The following is a 27,867-nucleotide window of genomic DNA, read 5'->3' as shown; positions in this document are numbered from 1 at the left end:
ACTCGATGGACGTGAGTCTGAGTGAACTCCGGGAGTTGGTGATGGACAGGGAGGCCTGGCATGCTGCGATTCATGGGGTCGCAAAGAGTCGGACATGACTGAGCGACTGAACTGAACTGAACTATCTTCTTTTGTGAATTAAATATGCTATTGTATAAGTAAAAGTTATCAGTTATTATTTTTCCAGTTATACTGACCAGAACAGCAATATATACTAAATATCACTCTTAAGGATACCCCACTCCCCTATTCAAAAATGGTTGAAAAAAAAAAGCATCTGTGTACTTTATTTAGAATAAGTCTCGTGTTATACTAAAGTATTTTCAGATCTTTTGTTCAATATTTTACAAAAGTTTTCCTCCATAGAGTATGATGATGTCAGACATCGCTAAAGACAGAACCGCTCACTTGCTGAAGAAGAGGGGCAGTGTGTCTTCCCTAAGTAGTCATGAGTTCCGTCGGAAGGAACCTCCTGGGCGTACCAAAGAGTGAGTAACTGAGTATCCATTAACAAACTCAATTATTGAATAAAAAGGCTCATGATATTTATCAGGAGGAAAAAAAGTGAGAAAAAGGGAGAGAAACTTGCAAGTACATGGTTTATGTCATCTTTAGGGGCCATATTTTTTAAAAGAATAGTAACTAGATATATCATGGCAGTCATTTTGAAATGTATAGCAATATTGAATCACTGTATTATGCATCAAGAAAAAGAAGAAAGAGAAAAAGAGCAAGAAAATTTAAGTGATAAGTTGACACAGCAGCATTTTTATAACTCCAGAGACTATCCCAAAAAGTCATCTACTGATAAGAATGTCATATGCCGTTTAGACAGGCTACTTCTTCCATTGTCTCCTGAATTCTACTCTTCAATATTATATAAATACATCATTTTTGCATTTTTATAATCTCTCTATATATACATACAATGCATTTAGCATTATTTTAAACACATTTTGTAATGTATTGTCATAGTCTTTGCCCATGTCCTTTTAAACAGTTGCATAATATTTTTGTCAGCCTATAATTCTGGGTTAACTAACCATTTTCCAATTATTGAACATTTGTTTGTTTCCACTTTTTAAATTTGTTACTATGTAAGAAGTCTCTGCTTGTTTTCTTCCCAAAAGTATAATTAGTGGGTCAAAGGATAGTAAATACATTTTTTGTCTTTTGCTTACAAATTGCATTTGCTCTCCTAAAATAGATGAATTAATTTTTAATAGTTTCATGGATTTTTTTTTTACTGCTTTTGGGAAGAAAACCAAACAAATTATCCAATGCAAAGGTCAAATAATTTATATAATAGACTTTTCTTCTTAAGAGTTTCCAAGGGATTGAAAGATGTAGCATATTCATTTCCATGATTGTGAAGCAGGACCTGGTGTGTCTGGTGGAACAAAGCCAGAAGAACTGGAAGAGACTTCCATTCAAATTCTGAAACCAAATTGTTCTGCTCTCGGAATGTACTAATGCACTTACTCAAAATTTGACTTTTTAACTCTGGATTTTGTGAATTACAAGTATTATACAATTTCTCTCTCTTACAGATAGGAAATATAAAGGAATAGCAACCTCAGTGTACATTAGAAGTAAAGATGGGTGAATAATTAACCTCTATAGGATCTTCTGATCCTAAGTCAATTTGGTTGCTATTTCTAACATTTGTGTAAGAGTTTTAAAAATTATTTTTAAATACTTGTTAGATTAAATTCAGTTTTTTAGAAGAAAATATTATAATAATAATCTGACATATATCCTGGTGCTGTGATTTAAAATACACTATTCTTATCCAAAAACTAAACTATCATCCCTACTTGCATAATTTTCATTCACTTCTTCAGAGCAAATTAGAAAGTCATGTAGAATCAGAACATGGCCCAATTTGGAGAATTAAAGATCATGGTAAAGAATCTGCCAGCAATGCAGGAGATGCAGGTTCAAGCCCTGGGTAGGGAAGATCCCCTGGAGAAGGGAATGGCTACCTCCTCCAGTATTCTTGTCTGGAGAATCCCATGGACAGAGGAGCCTGGCAGGCTACAGTCCGTGGGGTCACAAAGAGTTGGACACGACTAAGCAGCTAATACTTTCACTTTTCACTTTTATTATTTTATTGATAAAGTATAAATATAAATTAAAAGGTTACAAGAACATGAAAACAGTTTTAGCAACACGGTAGGAAAAAATTTTTACTAACAAAAACATTTCAGTGATTGTTATTTGGATATATTTCAAAGTTAGAAATTGGGACTCTCAAACAAATTATTCAGATTGGATCCTCTAATGGAGCTTTTTATTTCTTAAATAGCAAATGAACAGCTTCCAAGCACTCCTGCAATGCAGAGGCCATTCAGGAGGCTGCCTCCCAACCTTAACTCCCACTTATTTTCCATGGTCTTCATCCTTGTAGGGGACCAGATGTAGGGGTGATTCTCCTTCATGAAATAGGTCTTCAACTAACAGAAAAATTCTGAATGCTCAGTGACTATCAAATGCAATATTGTTTTGAAGTTGTTTTTGGAAAAGTAGATGTCTTTCCTTTGAAAGTTATAGCAAAACAGTTTTTTGAATAGATTAATTTCAATAGTATAAAGCATGCAGCTGTATGCTGAGAAGTATATAGAAGAAGTATGCTGCTGCTGCTAAGTACTAAGTATGCATATAAGTACCACTAAGTACTAAGTATGCATGATGCTCTTTCTATGAAAGAGATGCTATCATCATCTTCCTCCTACAAATGAAGAAATAAATGGTTAGAGAGTGTGAGGTTCCAAAGCTATAGAATTAACAAGTGGTAAAATGGGCTTTTGTTTATAGTCAAAAATTCTCATTCTCTCAAAATTGGCTGTCTATGTGTAACTTGCGTTAATGAAACTCTTCTACTCATTCACCAGAACCTTCTATTTCCCATCCATGGGTAAGAGTAGGTATTTACAATGACATCTTTCTTTTTGGAAGCAAGCTTTGGCAGCCTTCAAAGAGTACTTGAACAGATGTACTGGTCTTGTGTCCATAAAATGAAAGTAGAGGCCTGAGGTTGTTACTTTCCCAGGATCATGTGACTTGATATCCCAGCTTATCTCTGAGGCCAATAGTTCAACTGGTAGGTCAGGCCTAAGGCTGAAGGCTGAAGAGTATGTTTCTAGCCTCAGATCAAAATTACATTATGTCATGAACCAGAGTTTTGATAGATCCCACATCCTTGTGCTTGAACCCACTGGCGGCATCTAACACACTAGTTGTCACTCTATATTCGTGAATTTATTCATTTATTCAAGGTTTATTAAGCTTCAACTCTGTGCCAAATGTTAGGTATATAAAGGTGACTAATTGTAGGGTTATTCTTCTCTGGAGAAGCTCATTTTTCACTTAAACTGAAAGTCACCTCGTAGTCATTTTTCTGCAAAAAATGGAAAAGATTTCATTCATTTCTTTATTTCAAATAAATGTTTTTTGAGCAATGAGTAGTTAGTGAATCACACATAAATAATCTGGTGGGAAAGGCAATGAACAAACCATTTTAGATGTGATGAATTTATTCTGTGATTCCAACCTATACTACTTGAGTCGCTATGTGCAGTTAAAAATTATGTGGCCTGGCCTGTTTCTTCATTCTGATAAGTTCAGTTGCCATCTTAATCAAACGAAAGCTCCCAACAAGATATGGATGAGACCCAGCTTCTCGCCAAAGAGAGAGAAGCTTGAGAAACTATGTTGGCCATGTTCTGAAATTAAACTACAATAATAGCTAATACTGGGCTTCCCTGGTGGCTCCAATTTGATGGCTCAGACAGTAAAGAATCTGTCTGCCAATGCAGGAGACCTGGCTTGAAACCCTGGGTCCAGAAGATTCCCTGGAGAAGCGAATGGCAACCCACTCCAGTATTCTTGCCTGGGAATTCCATGGACAAAGGAGCCCGGTGGGCTACAGTCCATGGGGTCACAAAAGGGTTGACATGACTTAGCCACTAAACAACATCAACAACAATAGCTAATATTATGTTGTGCTCAATAGATACATCACATACAATATCCATATGAATCTCAGAAAAATCCTATTGGTTAAGTAAAGAAGATATTTTTATTATCCCCATTTATGTCATTTATTATCTTATTTATCTTAAGAGCAGAGTTGAGTTGAAAATATATGGCATTGCATAGCACATTGTCATCGCAAACATGAGTGGGATGCCTTGTTTCTTGTTTGCCTGATTTTCCCTTTTATTCATCATCTTCAGTCCTACTCTCATCTCCCAAGAAGCACCCATTCTGATGTGCAAAATACTCAGTATGCTACAAGCCTAGTGCTGAGTGTTAGGTCACCTCAGTTGGGTCCGACTTTGTGTGACCCTGTGGACTGTAACCCACCAGGCTCCCCTGTTCATGGGATTCTCCAGGCGAGAATACTGCAGTGTATTGCCGTGTCCTCCTCCAGGGGATCCTCCTGACCCAGGGACCAAACCCTCATCTCTCATGTCTCCTGCATTAGCAAGCAGATTCTTTACCACTAGCTCTACCTGGGAAGCTCCATACCACAAGACTACACATGTTTAAATATTATACTGTATATTTTAAGTTTTTCTGTGTATTATGACATTTGACATCTTAGAAAACTTTTCTGGCTAGGGAGAGATGAGACAGTTCAGTTGCTCAGTTGTGTCCGACTCTTTGCGACCCCATGAATCGCAGCACACCAGGCCTCCCTGTCCATCACCAACTCCCGGTTGAGTTCACTCAGACTCAAATCCATCCAGTCAGTGATGCCATCCAGCCTTCTCATCCTCTGTCATCCCCTTCTCCTCCTGCCCTCAATCCCTCCCAGCATCAGAGTCTTTTCCAATGAGTCAGCTCTTCGCATGAGGTGGCCAAAGTATTGGAGTTTCAGCTTTAGCATCAGTCCTTGCAATGAACACCCAGGACTGATTTCCTTTAGGATGGACTGGTTGGATCTCCTTGCAGTCCAAGGGACTCTCAAGAGTCTTCTCCAACACCACAGTTCAAAAGCATCAATTCTTCGGCGCTCAGCCTTCTTCACAGTCCAACTCTCACATCCATACATGACCACAGGAAAAACCATAGCCTTGACTAGACGGACCTTAGTCGGCAAAGTAATGTCTCTGCTTTTCAATATGCTGTCTAAGTTGGTCATAACTTTCCTTCCAAGGAGTAAGCATCTTTTAATTTCATGGCTGCAATCACCATCTGCAGTGATTATGGAGTCTGACACTGTTTCCACTGTTTCCCCATCTATTTCCCATGAAGTGATGGGACCGGATGCCATGATCTTCGTTTTCTGAATGTTGAGCTTTAAGCCAACTTTTTCGCTCTCCTCTTTCACTTTCATCAAGAGGCTTTTTAGTTCCTCTTCACTTTCTGCCATAAGGGTGGTGTCATCTGCATATCTGAGGTTATTGATATTTCTCCCAGCAATCTTGATTCCAGATTGTGCTTCTTCCAGCCCAGCATTTCTCATGATGTACTCTGCATATAAATTAAATAAGCAGGGTGACAATATACAGCCTTGACGTACTCCTTTTCCTATTTGGAATCAGTCTTTGTTCCATGTCCAGTTCTAACTGTTGCTTCCTGACCTGCATATAAGTTTCTCAAGAGGCAGGTCAAGTTGTCTGGTATTCCCATCTCTTTCAGAATTTTCCATAGTTTATTGTGATCCACGCAGTCAAAGGCTTTGGCATAGTCAATAAAGCAGAAATAGATGTTTTTCTGGAACTCTCTTGCTTTTTTGATGATCCAGTAGATGTTGGCAATTTGATCTCTGGCTCCTTTGCCTTTTCAAAAACCAGCTTGAACATCTGGAAGTTCATGGTTCAAGAGATGAGACATCCATACCCCAACTCCCCTACCCCTTACCAGTTTAGTCGATAATTAAAAATAGTCACGTTATCAACAAAGAGTGTGCCTTTGATATGCAGATTAACCAGTCTAGAGCCTGACCTCTTCTCTCTGGTCCCTAGCACATCCCAGGAGGCAGTTTTCCTAATCAGTAGGGGCTTTCCCAATGGCTATGCGGGTAAAGAATCTGTCTGCAGTTCAGAAGACACAGATTTGATCCCTGGGTCAGGAAGATCTCCTGAAGAAGGGAATGGCAACCCACTCCAGTATTCCTGTCTGGAAAATCCCATGGACAGAGGAGCCTCACGGGCTACGATTCATGGGATCACTAAGAGTTGACACACTGAGCACGCACATCTATGCAATAATCCCAACGCCAAGTACCAGGCAAGGAGGGGCCTCTCCTATAGCTTAGAGCTCGCTGAAATCATTCAGACTAACCAGTCCTGCACTGTTTCCCCTGCACAACTTTGCCTTTCCCTGGGGAACCCCAATCCTGTCTTCTGCTCACTGATCCTGTAGTGTTTTTCCACATGGTCTTGCGTGGCAGGTCATGTCTCTCCTGTCTAGAACCTGTGAATATAATAAACTATATTTTTATGAACCCCTTCTCTGACTCCCTTTGTGACTTCACCAGTGCTGTGTGCAAATTCACTTCAGTTGTGTCCCACTCTTTATGACCCTATGTACTGAACCCCACTGGGCTCCCATGTCCATGGGATTTTCCAGGCAAGAACACTGGAGTGGGTTGCCATTTGCTTCTCCAGGGGATCTTCCCGACCCATTAATCAAGCCTGCATCTTTTTGTCTCCTGTATTGGCAGACGAGTTCTTTACCACTAGCACCCCCTGGGACTGAGTTTCATAAAACACTACAGAACAAGTACTTAACAAAGACGTGGATGGTATTGTGCTATAAATCTCATTTTGTTTTTTCAATCTCGTACCTCATTCAACATTTTTATTTTTCATATTTACCCATGTCACTATGGATATCTAGCTCTTTGCTTCTTAATGCTGCATAGTAGTCCTTTATATTTCCATCGCATGTGTTCTTACACATTTCCCTAGGGATGAACACCCAGATTGGCTTTCACTCCCTGCCAAGATATACAGTCCCATATGGAACATCTTTGTGCAAAACCCTGCATTGATATCTTTGTGAAAACTGTCCTGGAATGTGATTCCAGGTAAAGGCATTCCCATTAAGGAAGATACAAATTACTGCAGAAATAATTCATTGGTGAAGCTGCTTAACACCAAAACATATCAGTAGTTCTCAAATTAATTTACAAATGCAATATATCTCAATCAAAACCATGTGTACTTTTTGAGAAGCTCAATAAAGTATTTCTAAATTTTATAAATAAGGAGAGAATTCTGAGTAACTAAGTTAACTTTGAAGAATGAACGTAGAAGAGGAATTTGCTGTATCAGATATTAAGATATACCACAAAGCTGTGGTAAGTAAAAATAATAAATGTAGGGATAAACAAACAGGTGTAAGAATAGACAAATAGATCAATGGATGGAACACATAGAAACTTTAGAAGTAGACCTATGAATATATAAAACATAGTATGTGAACAAGGAGAAATGCTGGGTTTTTAATAGATTGTTTTGGGAGAAAGCTAGCTTACTCTATGAAGGGGAAAAAAATGAAGCTCAATTATTACACCAATTGAATTGTAGACTCTAGGTGGAAGTCTGAAATGTGGAAAACTATAAAGCTAATAGAAAAAAAGTATAATATATCTTGTGTTCTTTGGGAAGGAAAGATTTCTTAAATAAGTTCCCAAAGTGAAAAAGTAAAACCATAAAGCAAAAAAAAAAAAATAAAAGATAAATACAATTGTATTAAAATTTAGCATTTCTCTTCAAAAAATAATACAATAGACACAGTTTATAGGCCAGTAAAAGATGTGTATTTATAAATTTATGCATATTAACAATTTAAAAAAACAGGAAAACAATTTTTTAAATCATCAAAAGAGATAAATAGCAATTTACAGAAGCAAAGCCAAAATGGCAAAGCAGAATGTGAAGAGTTGCTTAAATTCACCTGGAATGAGAAAAATGCAAATTGAAACAAGATACCATATTGCACCCATCTGAATGGCAAAATATAAGAAGGTAGACTAATATCAAATGTTGGCATGGCTAGTGGGAATAAAAGCTTATATAGGCTTTCAGAGAAGAAATCTAACATTATTTAGAAAAAAATAGGGATATAAATTCCTTATTTTCCTTATATATTGAGGAAATTAAGGTTTTTGTGTGGTAGAGTGACTGGCCAGAGTATCACAATTCCCAGATAACAGAGCAAATAATCTGTGATTCTCTGACCCTAGAACTTGGAGATCTCGTGAAAGTATTTGTATTCGTTGTGGGCTAAATTGTATACCCAACTACTCCTGCCAAACTCATATGTTGAAGTCCCAGTCCTCAAACCTCGGAATGTGATCTTAGTTGGAAACAGGGTCTTAAAGAGGTAATTAAGTTTAAATGTGTTCATTAGGGTGGGTTCTAATCCAATGTGTCTGGTGTCTTTATAAGAGAAGGCAACCTGGACACAAACAGAGTTGGAAGGAAATAAGTTACAGGGAGGAGATAGCCATCCACCATCTAAGGAGAGAGGCCTAGAGCAGATCCTTCTCTCACGACTCTCAGAAGGAACCAATCAAGCCAACACCTTATTCTCAAACTTCTAGCCCCCAGAGTTGTGAGACAGCAGACTTCTGTTGTGTAAGCCACACAGTATTGGAGGCTGGAAATCTGAAATCAACATGCCAGCTGGGTTAGGTTCTGGTGAGGGCCAGCTTCCTGACTTACAGATGGCCATCTTTTCACTGTGTCTTTGCATGGAGGAGAGAACCCTGCTATATCTTCCTCGTATATGAGGTCCCAGGTTCTGTCAGTGTAGGGCTTCACCTTTAAGGCTTCATTTAACATTCATCACCTCCTTAAAGGCCCTATCTCCAATACACTCACATGGGGGTGTTAAGGCTTCAACCTATGAATTTCAAAGAGACAGTTTCATTCATAGCAGGCACTGCCGTCTCTAGCCTGCTGCTGCTGCTGCTAAGTCGCTTTAGTCATGTCCCGACTCTGTGCGACCCCATAGATGGCAGCCCACCAGGCTCCCCCGTCCCTGAGCTTCTCCAGGCAAGAACACTGGAGTGGGTTGCCATTTCCTTCTCCAATGCATGAAAGTGAAAAGTGAAAGTGAAGTCTCTCAGTCGTGTCCATCTCTTCGAGACCCCATGGACCACAGCCTACCTGGCTCCTCCGTCCATGGAATTTTCCAGGCAAGAGTACTGGAGTGGGGTGCCATTGCCTTCTCCGCATCTCTAGCCTAGATTACCATAAAAGCTTTCTAACCGGAATCCCTGTGTTTACACATGCCAGCCTGTTCTCGACAGAGAGTTTGGAGTTATTGTAAAATACAAAGTAGATTTTGCTATTACTCTGCTCAAAACTCTATAAAGTCTCCCAATTTATCAGAGTAAAAGCCAAGGTTTTAAGATGGCCCACAAAACTCTACATGGTTCAGCTACCTGACTCGCTGGTAACCCCATCCTTCCACCCTCCTGCTTGCTCCGTCCTCGCCAGCTATTCTGGCCTGTATGCACTTCTTCAGAAATACCAGGCAGCCTTCTGCCTCAAAGTCTGTGCATGTGCTTTTCCCTCCCCCTGACATACCCTTCCCTCCAACATCCACATGGCTCATTTCCTCACCTCCTCCAACTCTTGGCTCAGGGAGATCTATCTTGATCATTCTGTTTAAAATAAAACACAACCACCTCTCTCCCATCCGCTTCCAACCTTCCTTAACAAAGACCTCCTTTTCCGTGTAGCATTTATCATCTTCTAACACAGTGTATGGGCTTCCCTGCTGGCTCAGTGGTAAAGAATCTGCCTGCCATTTCGGGAGACATGGGTTTGATCCCTGGGTTAGGAAGATCCCCTGGAAAAGGAAATGGCAACTCCCTCCACTATTCTTGCCTGGGAAACCCCATAGACAGAGGAGCCTGGAAGGCTATCGTCCACGGGGTTGCAAAAGAGTTGGATATGATTTAGCAACTAAACAACTTGTTTAGTATTTTATTATATTCTTTCCGTCTCTTCTCACTAGGTCCCATAAGGGTAGAGATCTTAGTTTGATTGTTATTTGTTTTGTTTATGGTTTTTTTTTTCTTCTGCATCCCAAGGACTTAGAATGGTACCTGGCACATAGCCATCACTTAATAAATATTTTTTGATGGTAGAATGAATAATTATTGTATTATTCCCTCATAGCTCAGTTGGTAAAGAATCTGCCTGCAATGCAGGAGACCCGGGTTAAATCCTGGGTTGGGAAGATCCCCTGGAGAAGGAAATGGCAATCCACTCCAATATTCTTACCTAGAGAATCCCATGGACAGAGGAGCCTAGGAGGCTACAGTCCATGGGGTCGCGAGAGTCGGACACGACTTAGTGACTAAACCACCACCACCACGAGTTCCTGAACACAAATGGGTTAGGTTCACAGGTCCGTGTATGCGTTAAATCCACAGTGACAGAGAGCTTTCATCTTGCAAACATAAGATACATTTAGAGCAAAAAAAAAAAAAAAAAATTTGTTCAAAATTTAAAAACAAGGTGTATGTTACTTTCTTGCTGAAACCTTCCATTGTTCACCTATTTAAAAAAGAAAAAGAAGAACATTATCACTTGTATTGAACATTTGTTGGGTTAGATGACACGCCTTGATGGTCTCCATGGCACCCATGCTGTCAGCCACACCTCTCTGATGATTGCCAAGGGTAATGCGACTTTGAACTTTGAACTGTGCATTCATCCAGGAGCTGCATCACAAGTTTCATCAGCTGCTCCTGACCTTAACCTCACCTTCTCTTGGATGAAGGGATTCATCAGTGGGCTTCAGACACTAACTCTGACTTTCTATTCACCCACTCAAAATTGTTCTACTTTGTCAGTCACCTTTGCTGGATCAATCACTCCAGAGCTAGAATTTTCACAGGTTGCATGGTTCATTCTTTGTCCTTCAAAATCACCCCTCCTCCTAAAATATGTATCCCTCAGGAACACATACCATGGCATTTTATCTCCTCTTTCATTTTTGGAAATATTTCTTGACTTTTGTCTCCATTATAACATTTCTCTTGTAAGGTAGGACCAATAATGTGAATAAAATATCTCAAAACTATATAAAAGTCTGGCAACCTCTGCTTTTGTTCAGTCTGACGTTAAGTCATGTCCAACTCTGCGACCCCATGGACTATAGCATGCCAGGCTTCCCTGTCCTTCACTATCTCCCTGAGTTTGCTCAAACTCATTTCCATTGAGTTAGTGATGCCATCCAACCATCTCGTCCTCTGTCATCCCTTCTCCTCCTGCCTTCAATCTTTCTCAGCATCAGGGTCTTCTCTAATGAGAAGTGGCCAAAGTATCAGGTGGCCAAAGTACTGGCAACCTTGCTACAAACTAAATAGCCACACAACTAAATCACCTTAACAGACAACTTGTACCTTCCACTGATGGGGGAAGAGTTGTTATGCTTTTGATCTTAAGCATAACATTCATAAAAATATCAATAGATGTTTGAGGTAGAAAGTTCCCAAGTGAGTTTCAATGCATATTTTCTACATCTTGTTTCTCTAGCACAGGGACTCTCTCTCTTTTTTTTTTTTTAAATTTTACCAGTACTTCTCACTTTGCCTGCCATGTTATGGGCAATAAATATCTGTTGAAAAAATGAAGAAGAGAAAAATGTACACGTTTATACCCTGAAGCCTTCTTGTTCTCTGTGCACTCTGAAATATCTCCACTGGGAGGCAGCACATGACTTTAATAACAGATTTTTTTAAAAGTGGCTCATGCTATGATACCATTCAAAATATGGTACTTTGAAGCATTTCACAGTTACAAACTGAAGATAGAGATGATAGTCTGACCTTCTTAAACTACTAAACTAATAACTACAAGGCTGAGCTATCTATTCAAATATTATATCTTACTATAGCTTCAAAACATTTAATGTCAGTAGAAACAGCTGGAAATGAATTCTTAATAATAATTAGATGGTATTATAGCTGGTAAGATTTAATTGACAGTATTTTTCTATCTCTAACCATCATAAAAATAAGACATGCCTTGTATTCTGTTTAGTTCAAGGAATGGTCAGCATGCAAATGTGTAAGATGTCTCCAGGAAAACTGAATTTCATGAAAAATATAAACATTCTAACTCCTTAGCTATGTTGTGTGGGGCACTTTTCTGCATAATCAGACACAGGCTCGTGGGTTGGCGTGGGATGTTTCCAACGTCAATCAGTTACAATACAGGAGGGTTATATACAATATGGACTTCCCTGGTGGCTCAGCAGTAAAAAATCTGCCTACAGTGCAGGAGACTTAAGTAACGTGGGTTCAACCCCTGGATAGGGCAGATCCTCTGGAGGAGGAAATAGCAACTGGCTCCAGTATTCTTGCCAGGAAAATCCCATGGACGGGGGAGCCTACAATCCATAGCATCACAAAGAGTCAGACATGACTCAGCTACTGAGCACACACACACATATACAATATAGGAAGATTACTTTTGTTATTGTGGACAAATTCCATGCAGCTGTTTCCACATCCAGGCTAATTCCAAGTCTCTTCTGAGCAATAGTATATTAACTGACATTTACATTGATTACGAATTGTTACTCTTTTCTCTAGAATAATATTAGTTGATTTCCTCAGTGTTTTCACCAGCAGCTTACTTCAGACTTTCAGTTTTCCTGATTTTACTAAAACCTACCTTCTTTCCTAAAACTTTACAACTCTCGTGGATACATTTTGCCAGTTGAAATCCTTTTCCTGCATAAATGCCACACTCATGAAATACATAGACAGCAAAAACATTTTTCAAATTAAAAAAAATCAACTACAGCATTCCATTTGTGGTGAGATCATGTATCTAAAAAGATTATTATTATGAACTAGGGAAGGCCTGGTCATAGACAACTGAAATTCATCCACTTGTAACACTGTGAAATATACACAGTAAATTTGTTGTGCTGTGTATACAGTACTGGTAATTAAAATGACAAATTTGCTCTTTGAAGCATCTCACATTTTTATCTTAAAATTTTTCAAAGGGCTTGAATAAAGCTGTTTACCAACAGGAAATATGTACAAGTTCTTCTGAGTCAATGTTCTGAACTGACATTGATAACTGCAAGTATTTTTAATATTTTATGTCTTCTTTTTGTCTTTTTCAAGCATTAGTATCGTATTTTTTCTGTTCAGCATATTATTCTCTTTTCTCTCTCCTGTTTTCCAAATGATCTCCTTCTAATGTGAGAACTCTCAGGTATCAGTTTCAAAAGATATCATGAATAGGATTTTTTTTAAGTAAAATTTTCCTATAACTTTCCTTGAAGTTATTGTCTTGGCCAACTCATGGTCAGCTTTCCAGTGTACAGAAATCAATAGACTAATATCTTCCTTCTGCATGATAAGGGAAGCCAGGTTTTCAGCAAAATATCTGAAATCTCATTCCTGAAAGCCCCATCTCTTTCACAAAATTAACTCCAAGTTTTGTGCTCTGTTAATTATGACATCCTACTTCCAAACTCTGTATCAGTTATATCTAATGCTTCTTATAATATTTTTATAAAAAAAAACAAAAAACATTGGCTTTAACAAAATAGAAATATATTTTCTCTTGCATTAAAAAAGTCTGGAAAACATAGTTCAGGAACCTAGTTTTCTAGCTTTTGATCCATTATCCATAAGGTCATCCCAACAGCCAAGATAGCTCCTGAGCTCTTGCCATCATATCTATACACCAGTTATAAACAGGCCCCTGCTGTTTGAATTAGTTGCATTAATTCTTTCAGAATTTTTACCCATAACTTCTTCTGTGAGTTTTTAATACGGTGTTTTGTAGAGAAAAAATAGGGTCTTTATATGTTTGTGCAAGGTAAATTTTAATTGCAGCAATTAATTATTTCAGGAAGTCATTGCCCCTATTCTATCAGATACGATCATATGTGAAACTTCGTCACTGAGAGGTAAATAGGATATGTGAAATTCACATCTGCCTTTCCTATATGTATGACGTTAAGCCCTTTGTCTAGTTCTCTTTATCACTGAAATGGGCAGAAAAATGACTTTCTTACTTACGTAAAGGGAATATTTTAAAGTTAAAATGAGATGATTGATGGAAAATGTTTTGGAAAATAAAAAGTAGCATATACAATATTGGGGCAGCCTGGCTTATCTTAGAATCAAGGGGTTTATGCCGCATTGGGTTTTCCAAGCAGAAGCTATCATCTTTGGTGCTGCCCACAACACCTGCAGGCAGTGTGGCTAAACAGGTTGGTTGCTACTTCAAAGGGCAGCGGAAAATTGAGGAAAGCAGGTGTTACAAGAAAGAAGACTAACTCTAATCCAGAAATCCCTCATAGTAAAGCAGCCATAATAATGTCTTGCATCACTTTCTTGGGCTAGATGGGTAAACCTTAATTTATTGTGTAAATTGTATTGTATTAAAGGATTTTTAAAATATAATGTCCATGATTTTCTTAAAATAGCAATTTGCAAGAAGCTCACTAATTCCCAACAGCTCAGAATTAAGTATTTAAAACCCTTGCAGAGAGGAAAAAAAATCCCCAATGATTAAGAGCAAATACCTTATTCTCATTTAATTTAAAGCAAATGTGTAGACTCTTAGAAAAGTAGTCACTCTGAAAGCACACACACACACACACACACACACACACACACACACACTATTATATCATCTCCTTTGAAATGACATCTGTTTAACCTCCGTCTTCACAGGTGGAGAGAATTGGGGTGGAGACCTGAGACTGCATTAGTGACAGCTGAGTTTCCTCTGATTAAGCAGTGCTGTAGGGACTTTAGGAGTTCCTCTTCACTTGGGTCTCCCGTTCAGCACCTGGATAAGCTTATATTGCCTTGGTAACCAAGCCAAAACCCTTTCTTAATGTTGAAAAGGGTGATTGGTGCTTATTGGTTATGATAATTTGGGTGAATTGCGGTTTCTGTCATCATATAGAGGGGTTTCTCAGTTTTCTTTCTTCTGCTAAAGGGATTTTGTGAGGTACATTTAATAATAAACTCTTTATAATCCCCCATGTATGTAGAGAACTTGTTTCCCAACATTTTAAGCTTCCTTGTATAATCCCCAGTCCCTTTGTGAGTTTTGTCCGCTTTGAGAAAAGCCTTTGCATCTGTCATAGAGGTAATTGCCAATAGTTGTTTGTTTTTGAGGCAGTCTCCTTTTTAAAATTTTATTTATTTTTAATTGAAGGATAATTTGCTTTACAGTGTTGGTTTGATTTCTGCCATATTTCAACATAAATTAGCCATAGGTGTACATATGTCCCCTCCTTTAACCTCCCTCCCACCTCCCACCCTTTCCCACCCCTCTAGGTTGTTCAGTTCAGTTCAGTTCAGTCTCTCAGTCGTGTCCGACTCTTTGCGACCCCATGAATCGCAGCACGCCAGGCCTCCCTGTCCATCACCAACTCCCGGAGTTCACTCAGACTCACGTCCATCGAGTCAGTGATGCCATCCAGCCATCTCGTCCTCTGTCGTCCCCTTCTCCTGCCCCCAATCCCTCCCAGCATCAGAGTCTTTGCCAGTGAATCAACTCTTCGCATGAGGTGGCCAAAGTACTGGAGTTTCAGCTTTAGCATCGTTCCTTCCAAAGAACACCCAGGGCTGATCTCCTTCAGAATGGACTGGTTGGACCTCCTTGCAGGTTGTTACAGAGCCCAGTTTGAGTTCCCTGAGTTGTACAGCAAATTTCCATTGTCTATCTATTTTATATACAGTAGTATATATGAAGAAGATTGAGAGCAGAAGAGGGTGTCAGAGGATGAGATGGCTGGATGGCATCACCAATGCAATGAACATGAACTTGGGCAAACTTCAGGAGATGGTGAGGGTCAGGGAGGCCAGGCATGCTGCAGTCCATGGGGTCGCAAAAAGTCAGACACAACTGGGTGACTGAATGACGACAAAGTGTATATGGAGAGAGTATCATGGAGCGTGCACACTGCCAGTAGCTTTCAAAACACGTACAGGCATCCCTCGGTATCTTCTGAACACTGGTTCCAGAAGCCCCTGTGGATTATCAAATTCTGTGGATGCTCACGTTTCTTATGTTTGTTGTTGTTGTTTAGTCACTAAGTCATATCCAACCCTTTGGCGACCCCATGGACTGTAACCCACCAGGCCACTCTGTCCATGGGGTTTTCCAGGCAAGTATACTGGAGGGGGTTGCCATTTCCTGCTCCAGAAAATCTTCCCGACCCAGGGATCAAACCTGCCTCTTCTGCATTAGTAGGCAGGTTCTTTGCCACTGAGTCGCCAGGGAAGCCCAAGTCCCTTATATAAACTGGTGAAATACAGCTGGCCCTCCATATCCATGGGTTCCATATCCATGGATTTAACCAAACAAAATCCATGACTCTAGAATCCACAGATGTGGAGGGCCCACTGTACAAGCTCTGTTACCCTGCGAATGGAACAACCCATCAATACTTTCATGATAATCCAAGGCCCCAGGCACTGAGCTGGGTTTCTACCACTATATTGAGACTTGCTCCAAGTAAATTCTCTACTCCAGTAATATTTCCATCTCTAAAATGTTTTAGACTTTAAATATTTTACCAGAATATATCTACATGAGACTTGCTTAAAATTTCTTTTTAGAGTAAAAACTTCTATAACTTTTTGCTAAAAGCAACATTGTGTTTTGTTACCATTGTTATCATAACTGTTAAAATTTGCTTTCTCCTCGCTTTTAGCTCTATGAGTACAGTGTCCTATATGGATGAACCTTGCCAGCCTGAAGATGCCTCTCGCCTCACAGTTCACATGGAAAACACTTATCAAATGGGTGTGTTATTTTATTATTCCTTCCTATTTAAAACTTATAATTTCATGAGTGATATTTACTCAAAATAATATCTGACAACCTGGCATCATCTTCAATACTACCATGATATAAGGGATCTTAATTAATTGGGTGATTTGATATTGCTTTAATTTCTTCCTCTGCAAAATGGGGCCAGTATCCATTGTTTACTTTTTTTTTTAATCAGTATTTTCTAAATACCAAGTAATTCATTGGCTGCAACTAAAGTGTAGTGTGTGTTACTGAATTAAGAAGTTCATTGGGTATTTCAGTGTTATCTTGTGGAGTTTTTTGTATCTACTTGAGTTAAATGAAACAGGCATTAAGATTTTATTGAACAAAAACCAACCAAGATTGCTAATGGATGGAGAAAAAAGCCTTCAAGGCAAAAGCAAATGATTCCTGGTCCCCTGTTGACAGAGATGTTTATCTTTTCCCACAGAGGTTTTGGGTCTTTGAAAACAAAAATCTTTGCACCTGCCCCTGTACTCCAGGTGGAATCCACAATGACTATCATTCCCCCTCACATTTTCTCACAGAACTACTTGTTTGCTCCAAAGTGTACCTGCCCACTATTATCTGGATCTACATATAATTATTGCTGTGTAGAAATTCCACAGAGACTTACCAGTAACCCAAGGAAGACGCAATGGGCCAGAGTGACTTAATCTGTGGCCAGTTAACCTTAAGAAAATTATAGACCATCAACACATCCCATTAGACCTTCTAGGCAGTTTCCTATGGTAATCCCCAAGATGACATGGATTGTAAAGTTCCATAATTAGCCTGTCCATTGGTATTTTCACAGTGCCTATGGTAGACAGATAATATCCTGCCATTCAATATACCCTTATATTCCATCTGATAACCTTACCCAGTTTCCTTTGGAGGAGCACCACCATTGCCATTATTATCACTTTTGGTCCATAGCATCCTGCTGAAGCTGACACTGGCTTCGGAGATGTAACAGTGACTGACCTAGGGATACTGTCAAGGTCATCAAAATCTTTGAGAGTCAATTCAGAGAATATTGTTTGGGCTACTGAAGAAGTGGATCAGCCTCTGAAACCTGAAAGGATGTAAGCTCTATGGCAGGTTTTGCCATCTTACCCCTACACAAAGCCTGAGACCAAGTCCTAAATACCCTGTGTACTCTTAGACTTTTTATTTAGGCAAGCTAAGTATGGGTCAAGTTTTCTTGTAACTAAAAGATCTTCACCATTCAGTGCCTTTAACTCTGGGCTCTGCATGCTAGAAGGGTTTGAATCGAAAGATGGCAAGAGAAAGACATCATTTGAGCTCAACTCCCGTGAGATGATTGCAACAAGATACAGCATTTGAAATATGAAGCCCTGCATTTCTTCAAAAATAGGTGCTTTCATAACTTATTTCCTCAAATAAGCTAAATTGTCTCATCAGTTTTAAAAGTACTGAGTGCTGAACCAAGTTAGAAAAATAATTTTTAAAATACCTTAGTATAGAAAAAAGTTTCCATATTTTCTTTCAAAAAGTCATGCAAATTATTCTTCTATGATTAGCCTTTTATACTTGACAATCAATTTTTATAAGGATTCAGGTAGCTATTTTGTTAATAATCAAATATGTATTTCCACTTCTACTTATTTCTGGGTTTATTTTGCATCTGAAAGGTACTCTGTGGACCTTTGGCAAAGATTTTCTCATATCTACACAGTAAATACTGACTTAAGGAGTTAAAGAAATATCAGTCACCTTTATTACCATGTTTAAGTTTTCACACTCTACCCAATAATATGTGCATCATTTAAACATATCTTAAATGTTTAGTATGGTTGTCCTCCCTTTATATGAGTAATTATAGCCACCAAGAAGGAGATTAAACATGAGTATAATTAAAGAAAAAAAGGAAAGGGGAAAATGAAAATATATTTCTTATAATTAAAAGCCCCTTATCTCTTCCCATTAATTGATTACTGAAACATGAGTACAAGAGAAAATACTGGCTGTAGGGGCCAATGTACATGAGTCTGAATACTCGTTTTGCCCATTCCTAAATAAATAATGTTTGAGCAAGGTATTCAGCATCCTTGAACCTCAGTTTCTTCCCCTGTAAGTAGGGATCATAGGTCACACATGGTAGGGATACTATGAGAATTAAATAAAGTATTGTATTTAAACTGCTTCTCATTCAGTATGTTATTGCTTCTGACTATAGAACATCACCTTAGATCACTAAGAAGAAAAGCCTTCCATGACATCCAATATAACTTCCTCTTAAGTATGGCATGAGTTCTCCACAGGACTTTTCTGGAGCAATGACTATAGAAGTACCCGATTCTTTAAAAAGACTGACTGTAATCCCCGCATCACACAGGGCTATAGATGGCCATCCTTGCTGACACTTCAAGACAGCACACCTGAGAATGCAGCCAATATAGTGAAAAATAGAATCGAAAGATGGTGAGAGAAGGACATCATTTGAGTGCGACTCCAGTGAGATGATCAGGCCCTGTCACCAGATGATTTGTTGGACAGAGAGCCTGCCAGCCTCAGCACTCCCTCTTTGCTCCACCCTGTAGGGTCCTTCCTGCCTGTGGAGACCTAAACCGTCTGCCGCCTTACACCATTGTCCGTCCTGCTGCCTTCTATTGCTCGCAATGAGGAAGCAACAGTAACAGCAGCAACACTATACTAAAGATCTAATGGGTAGCTTTTTGGTGGCAGACTCACTGTTCTGAGCATTTTAAATACTTCATCTCATTTCATCCCAACAAAAAAACAGTAGGTGGCAATTCTCATCACTATCCCAAGTTGGGAAGCTAAGACACAGATATGTTAACTAATCAAATTTTTATCTATTCTCTCTTAAATCTGTTTTTCCCGATGAGTTTTGCTTTCTTTTCTCCATCCTGATCCTTCTTCAGATCTTTGCAATTTGATTTCTAAAAGTGTTATTTCCTCCTAAATTAGAAAAAAAAAATGCTCTAGAAAAGAAAAAAGGTTTTAGTTCAGTTCAACTGCCCAGTCATGTCCGACCCTGTGACCCCGTGAACCACAGCACACCAGGCCTCCCTGTCCATCATCAACTCCCGGAGTCCACCCAAACCCATGTCCATCAAGTTGATGATGCCATCCAACCATTTCATCCTATGCCATCCCCTTCTCCTCCTGCCCTAAATCTTTCCCAGCATCAGTCTTTTCCAATGAGTCAACTATTAGCAGGAGGTGGCCGAAGTACCAGAGCCTCAGCTTCAACATCAGTCCTTCCAATGAACACCCAGGACTGATCTCCTTTAGGGTGCACTGGTTGGAGATCCTTGCAGTCTAAGGGAGAGTCTTCTCCAACACCACAGTTCAAAAGCATCAATTCTTCGGCGCTCAGCTTTCTTCACAGTCCAACTCTCACATCCATACATGACCACTGGAAAAACCATAGCCTTGACTAGATGGACCTTTGTTGGCAAAGTAATGTCTCTGCTTTTCAATATGCTGTCTAGGTTGGTCATGGATTTTCTTCCAAGGAGTAAGCGTCTTTTAATTTCATGGCTGCCTTCACCATCTGCAGTGATTTTGGAGCCCAAAAAAATAAAGTCAGCCACTGGTTCCCCATCTATTTCCCATGAAGTGATGGGATCAGATGCCATGATCTTCATTTTCTCAATGTTGAGCTTTAAGCCAACTTTTCCCTCTCCTCTTTCACTTTCATCTAGAGGTTCTTTAGTTCTTCTTCACTTTCTGCCATAAGGGTGATGTCATCTGCATACCTGAGGTTATTGATATTTCTCCCGGCAATCTTGATTCCAGCTTGTGCTTCTACCAGCCCAGCGTTTCTCATGATGTACTCTGCATAGAAGTTAAATAAGTAGGGTGACAATATACAGCCTTGACGTACTCCTTTTCCTATTTGGAACCAGTCTGTTGTTCCATGTCCAGTTCTAACTGTTGCTTCCTGACCTGCCTATAGGTCTTTCAAGAGGCAGGTCAGGTGGTCTGGTATTCCCATCTCTTTCAGAATTTTCCACAGTTTCTTGTGATCCACACAGTCAAAGGCTTTGGCATAAAGCAGAGATAGATGTTTTTCTGGAACTCTCTTGCTTTTTCAATGATCCATCAGATGTTGGCAATTTGATCTCTGGTTCTTCTGCCTTTTCAAAAACCAGCTTGAACATCTGGAAGTTCATGGTTCACATATTGCTGAAGCCTGGCTTGGAGAATTTTAAGCATTACTTTACTAGCATATGAGATGAGTGCAATTGTGTGGTATAGTTTCAGCATTCTTTGGCATTTACTTTCTTTGGGATTGGGATGAAAACTGACCTTTTCCAGTCCTGTGGCCACTGCTGAGTTTTCCAAATTTGCTGGCATATTGAGTGCAGCACTTTCACAGCATCATCTTTCAGGATTTGAAATAGCTCAACTGGAATTCCATCACCTCCACTAGCTTTGTTCATAGTGGTGCTTCCTAAGGCCCACTTCACTTCACATTCTAGGATGTCTGCCTCTAGGTGAGTGATCACACCATCATGATTATCTGGCTCATTAAGATCTTTTCTGTACAGTTCTTCTGTGTATTCTTGCCACCTCTTCTTAATATCTTCTGCTTCTGTTAGGTGCCTACCATTTCTGTCTTTTATTGAGCCCATCTTTGCATGAAATGTTCCCTTGGTATCTCTAATTTTCTTGAAGAGATCTCTAGTCTTTCCCATTCTGTTGTTTTCCTCTATTTCTTTGCATTGATCACTGAGGAAGGCTTTCTTCTTTCTTATCTCTCCTTGCTATTCTTTGGAACTTTGCATTCAAATGGGTATATCTTTCCTTTTCTCCTTTGCTTTTGGTTCTCTTCTTTTCACAGCTATTCGTAAGGCCTCTGCAGACAGCCATTTTGCTTTTTTGCATTTCTTTTTCTTGGGCATGGTCTTGATTCCTGTCTCCTATACAGTGTCACGAACCTCCATCTATAGTTCATCAGGCACTCTGTCTATCAGATCTAGTCCCTTAAATCTATTTCTCACTTCCACTGTATAATCCTAAGGGATTTGATTTAGGTCATACCTGAATGGTCTAGTGGTTTTCCCCACTTTCTTCAATTTAAGTCTGAATTTGGCAATAAAGAGTTCATGATCCGACCCACAGTCAGCTCCCGGTCTTATTTTTGCTGACTGTATAGAGCTTCTCCATCTTTGGCTGCAAAGCATATAATCAATCAGATTTCGGTGTCGACCACATGGTGATGTCCTTGTGTTTTACATGTGTTTACATGGTGATGTCCATGTGTTTTCATATGCTGTCCATGTGAAAAAAGGTTTAAGCCTTTGCATTAGTTGACTCTGAAATTTTGGGAGCTTGTTTTGGAAGTCAGTGAGTGAATAAAAGTCACTCAGTCATGTCCGACTCTTTGCGACCCCATGGGCTGTAGTCTGCCAGGCTCCTCTGTCCATGGAATTCTCCAGGCAAGAATACTGGAACGGTTGCCATGCCCCTCTCCAGGGGATCTTCCCAACCCAGGGATCGAGCACAGGTCTTCCACATTGCAGGCAGATTCCTTACCATCTGAGCCACCAGAGAAGCCCATTTTGGAAGTCAAATGGTGATTATTGACTCTGTTCGCATCTCAGCATCCAAGCCTAAGTAAGACAATGGATGATTCTTCTGTATAGGTCCAAGGTCACAAAGAAGTGAGGGAAGAAAAGTTCACTATTTAAACTTTTTTCGGAATTGAATCTGGTTATTGAGATTTTTTTTAAATCTAAGGTAAGTGCAGAAAGGGTATTTGTGCCTCTGGACAGCAGGAGCTTCTGGAGACTGGGACCAGGTGCAGGCAGGACTCCATCTTTCCAGCCCTAACTGTGTGAGGGCTCCCTCTCTCACTGTGGCTTGGCTTCCTTCTCACTATGAGAAACAGTTCCTGAGAGTCACAGGTCATAACTTTTGACTCCAAAAAGAGACTGACCGACTTTTTTTTACCTAGTTCTAGTTTAACATAAAAGTTCCAAGAAAGGATTCTAATTGGTGTAGCTTGGGGCAAGTCCATCCAGCGTCAATCAACCATGACCTGGACTTGGACTCAAAAGAGATGATGATCCTAAAGAACCACATGGTTAGAGTGGGAAGAGGACCAGTCCCTTCCATTTGGGAGATGCTGTTCCCAAAGGACAGGGAGGTGTACCAGGTGGACACATGCCCTGAAGGGATTTACTGTTTTCTGAAAGGACCAATGCTCCCTATGGGTGATACAGGTCAAGCTTAGGTAAATATGATATGAGCGCTTGGCAGGAGGGAATGAAAAGAAGAGGTACCAATCTAAAAGATATAATCTGTTTAATTAGGTCCAATCTGGTAGGAACATTTTTTAAATTTTTTAAACAGAAAGGGAGAAACCACCCTCACATTTAGCCTCATCTCACTATCATAAGCAAATGGAAATCTTCTAAAAGATCCACAGGACAATGACACAGTAGGTGTTTGGCCTAGGGGAGCTGGTGCTCCGTCTCTGATCCCACAAAGCAAGAGCAATCAGGACCAACCCTTCCCGGGTTTATAACTGCTTGTCTCTCTCCTGTAGAAGGGGAGAGATTCCTGCCGACTAAATATTTCGGTTAATTATCATACTCATTGTTTCCAATGTCTCTATTTTACTTGTCCGGGTTCATTTCCCAGCCTGATTTAAATTTAATTGAACAATTCCTGTATAAACATCACAATAAAAATATTATAAATTGAGCCCCAGGAGGTTGACCTAACCGAATTCTAGGCGCGGGGTGTCACCTTCTGGTTAAATTTAGCCACTGGGAAACTTCGGTGGGAAGTCAGAAGAGAGGAGTGTGAACCCCACCTAAGGGCTCACCTCGTGCTCTTTGCATCCATCAGCAGAAGGACGAAGCCTGCTGTGGAGGGAGCCCTATCCACATGCCTCTTCCTGGGATCTCTCATAAGAATTCCCTCCTCAGGTTGGGATGAAAGTAACACCTTCTTTTTCACCAGCTGAGGGGGATGGAACATTCCTTCATGATTCCCTGCATCTTGCTCAGATCTCCCTAAGGAGTCTGTTTATTGAATCCTCTAGGAAATGTCCTAACTTTAATGCACGATATATTTCCTTAGTCCGACTGATACAGTCATTTTAAATAAACACTTAAAAGATACTGATGACTATTGAAAATAGAATTGGGTAGAATTCTTCATCCATATCAACTCAGCAAATAATGATCAAGCCTATGTATACGGGGCACTGGGCACATGAACATGTTATTCAATGACAGATGTTAAGGATAAGGTTAATATTCCTGGGAGGTGCAAGTAAGATTCCTGGGGTGCAGGATAAGATGCAGTTGAAGCTTTTGCTCTGAAAGTGGACTTAATGTGGTTAAGAACTTAAGCTCTCAAGTCAGATAAACCAGGGAGGTACATACCAACCCTGCCACTGTGTGATTCTAGGTAACTTAGGCAATATATTTAAACATCTGTTCTCCCCTCTGTGAAATGGAGGTAACAATAAGGTTTATCTCCAGAGATTTATTGGAAGATTATACATATAAGGTAATAAATATAAAATACTTATCACAGAGGGGCTTCCCTGGTAGCTCATACAGTAAAGAATCTACCTCCAATGCAGGAGACCAGGGTTCAGTCCCTGGGGTTGGGAAGATCCTCTGGAGAAGGAAGTGGCAATCTACTCCAGTATTCTTGCCTGGGAAATCCCATGGAAAGAGGGCTTCGTGGGGTCACAAAGAGTCACACATGACTGCGCAACTAACACACACACTTATCACAGTGGCTGGCACGTAGAAAATGCTTGATAAGAGTAGCTATTATTTGTACTATGGTTATTATCTAGAAAATGTTCGATTCTATTTAAACTCAGAAATCAGACCTTGAACATTTTTTTTCTGAGTTTAGCATTGTGTTAGACTTTGAAGAGGATAAAATATAATCTTGTTTACCAGTTCAGATAAGAAAGGTAAGGTAAGCCTTAGCAATTATCAGCTGAATTAGGGGCCACAATAGCAGTGGAGACCCAGAGCATTGGGAATATAGAGAAGAGAGAGGCAATTTGTACCCGAGGAGAGGAGGAAGGCTAACTGGAGAAGATGTTTCAGCTGGCCTTGAAACATGAGTGGATATTTATCAGATGAACATGATGGGGAAGAGTGTTGCATTTTGAAAGAGGAGCAAATGTACAAAGCACTCTTGAAAGAACAGATAAACTCCACAAGGCTGGAGCAGCAGTCATGTGAAGACTGCTGGTGAAGTCATGTGGTGGTTGAAGAAGAAGCTGTAGGTTGGATAGGAGCTGAACTCTAGACTTTGCCAAGGAAAGCACAATGGTAACATCTGGATGTTACAACTCCAGTTGTAGTGTTATAGAGAGATTGGAGGTGGGGAGCTTAAGAGTTGGGGGTCAGTTAGAAAGATGTTAAGACACTGAAATAAGTTATTAGCATTGGGAACTGCTGGAGGCTTCCCAGGTGGCACAGTGGTGAAGAATCTGCTTGCCAATTCAGGAGACACAAGAGATAGGGGTCAGATCCCTGGATCAGGAAGATACCCTGGAGTAGGAAATGGCAACCCACTCCAGTATTCTTGCTTGGGAAATCCCTTAAACAGAGGAGCTTGGTGAGCTACAGTCCATAGACTCCCAGAGTCAGACACAACTGAGCAAATGAGCATACAGACAGTGGGAACTGGGAAGGAGGGCACATTCAGTGTCAGACCCCATGGTACCGAACACACTCTTGAGGCATCAGGTAAACAGGTGAATCCACCGTCTTCTCATCCTCTGCCAGAGGACTTGGCTGGAAATCTAATTGGGACCACTTTTTTTCTTTCAGTAGAGGCCACCCAGAAGATTAAATGTCTCCATGTTTTGATACTCTTTTGATTAAGCTATGGCGTGGGCAGATATGATTTGAAATTACTTCTTTGAAAGAAATTTCATCTGTGTTTTCAGGTCCTACCCAACATTTTCCTGTGGTCATTGTCAATCATATTCTGAAAGATGTGCTAACTACCTACCTACAAGAAGAACAGTATGAACCAGAACTCTGTAGACAGATGACTAAAACCATTTCTGAGGTATACGTGTGATTTCCTAATATTTGTTGAAAGTACAACCTTCTTATGTTAATGAAAGCAATTAATTTGCAGTAGCAGTAAAACTTTATTTTTATCTTATGAAAATATTTATTCAGTCATATTCCATGTGTGTCTCTGTGTGCAAAAAGCCTTTGTCTAAAACAATTATTATGTGCATCACTTGCATGTATTCTGTTTTTTAAATGTATAAAACTGCCCCATTTATTTAAAAGATGTCATTATAAAAGACACAATATTTTAATGATCACTTTCTCTTCCCTAAAGCACCTTCTTTGAAGTGAAATGAAAGTCGCTCAGTCGTGTCCGACTCTGCGACACCATGGACTCGTCCGTGGAATTCTCCAGGCCAGAATACTGGAGTGGGTAGCCTTTCCATTTTCCAGGGGATCTTCCCAATCCAGGGATCGAATCCAGGTCTCCCGCATTGCAGGTGGCTTCCTTCCCAGCTGAGCCACAAGGGAAGCCCAAGAACACTGGAGTGGGTAGCCTATCCCTTCTCCAAAGCACCTTCTTTGCAAGCCATCAGATAAAAACATTGGGGCCTTTAAAAACATTTCTATCAACTAAAGTGCTGGCACTCCATCAGATTTTCTCTTTCTTTTTCATTATAATCTATCTAATAAGCATTCACAATTAGTCATATTACAGGAGACTTCAGATGTATAGTCCCTTAATTAGACATGAACAAGATGGTATGATTGCAATGCCAGCATTCTTTGAAGGGAAGCCATTTCAACATAGATTTCCCAAGAACACAATAAATGCATTGAAAACTCTGTTCTCTGGATTATCATTTTTCCATGTGCCTTAGAAAAGGTAGATTTCTTGCTGGGGCTGCCATTTTGTCCCTAAATGTCCTATCTCATCCTTGAAGGAAATTATAGCTGCCTTTCTATAGCAATTACTGAAAGGATCCACACGGTTTCGTGCTATTTTCTTCCATTAAATCCACTACATTTATGAGGAAAATTAAGACTTTTAATTTCAATGTGACTGAGTGAGGACCTTTTGTTTTTCCTTTTAATTTCTAGGTTATTAAGGCCCAGGTCAAGGACTTGATGATCCCACGATATAAGCTAATTGTGATCGTTCACATTGGACAACTGACTGGTCAGAGCATACTGATTGGAAGCAGATGCCTTTGGGATCCTAAAAATGATGCCTTTGCATCTTTCGTTTTCAGAAATTCTTCCCTCTTTGCTCTTGCAAATGTCTACACAGTTTACTTTGAATGATTGAAAACAAGAAATCAAGTTCATACTCTTTGAATCAAGATATAGGGTATCTATATGCACAACTCTCCCTACCCAAACACTAGAGAAAGACACAACACTAATATTTCAGACAATTGGAAGTTTGGGGATTTTTCCATAGTCTTGTTAAGAATTGGGAGAGAGAATATGGCACAAGGAAAAATCTTGTTTATCCAAAGGAGAAATGAAGTCTTGATTCTCCTGGATTGTTTTTTTCATAGACATAGATTCTTATTACATATTACTTTGGGTACTAATTATTTTCATTATGCTTTCATTAGAGAGAATTCCCTCCATTGTTTTTTAATGAAAATCTTTTTTAAAAAAATATGGCTATACACCCTGACCAATAAATGATGGTAGACTGTTCAATATGGTATATACACAAATGATCAATGGTACTGTGTCTCAGTGCTGCGTATAAAAAAATACTGGTTTTCATTTTGCATTTAATAAATTGAGCAGCATTCATTAACTACAATTTTTGTTATATGTACCTGACAGTTGAAACTGCTGAGGTAGAATTAATGATTTCATAATAATTACTGTAGTCCCACAGGACTGCAAGCTAAAACTAGAAGCTCTTGTGGGTTGCCTGCACTTTAAAAAATTGTGGGAGAACTGAATATTAGCTCTTCAATAATGGAAACAACAAATGAACCAAAGGCTTTTTAGCACACGGAGGTAGATGTTGTGATATTAAATATACATGATGCTTAATGGTAAGTGTGTCTGTAACACATAAA

At 39.6% G+C, this 27,867-nt stretch overlaps 1 protein-coding gene across 1 annotated transcript; it reads left to right on the top strand.

Annotated features, from left to right (window-relative positions):
• Positions 1–369: 369 nt before the first annotated feature.
• On the top strand, positions 370–27,103 carry DYNLT5 (dynein light chain Tctex-type family member 5). Its single transcript, XM_052638248.1, has 4 exons — positions 370–488; positions 16,687–16,778; positions 25,723–25,847; positions 26,900–27,103. Exons 1-4 carry the CDS (start codon positions 370–372, stop codon positions 27,101–27,103), a joined length of 540 nt encoding a protein of 179 aa, XP_052494208.1.
• Positions 27,104–27,867: the final 764 nt, after the last annotated feature.

Source organism: Budorcas taxicolor, chromosome 3 (genome assembly GCF_023091745.1).
Source record: "Budorcas taxicolor isolate Tak-1 chromosome 3, Takin1.1, whole genome shotgun sequence".
NCBI classification, from domain to species: domain Eukaryota; kingdom Metazoa; phylum Chordata; class Mammalia; order Artiodactyla; family Bovidae; genus Budorcas; species Budorcas taxicolor.
The sequence above is the reverse complement of the archived record's forward strand: the minus strand, read 5'-3'. Positions and strand labels throughout refer to the sequence as shown.

What these genes read in the sequence shown, in the direction of transcription:
- DYNLT5 (XM_052638248.1), top strand. Translation starts at nt 370, where the DNA reads ATGATGATGTCAGACATCGCTAAAGACAGAACCGCTCACTTGCTGAAG. An exon ending in CCTCCTGGGCGTACCAAAGA is followed by an intron (nt 489 to 16,686) that starts GTGAGTAACTGA and finishes CCTCGCTTTTAG; the next exon opens with CTCTATGAGTACAGTGTCCT. An exon ending in GGAAAACACTTATCAAATGG is followed by an intron (nt 16,779 to 25,722) that starts GTGTGTTATTTT and finishes CTGTGTTTTCAG; the next exon opens with GTCCTACCCAACATTTTCCT.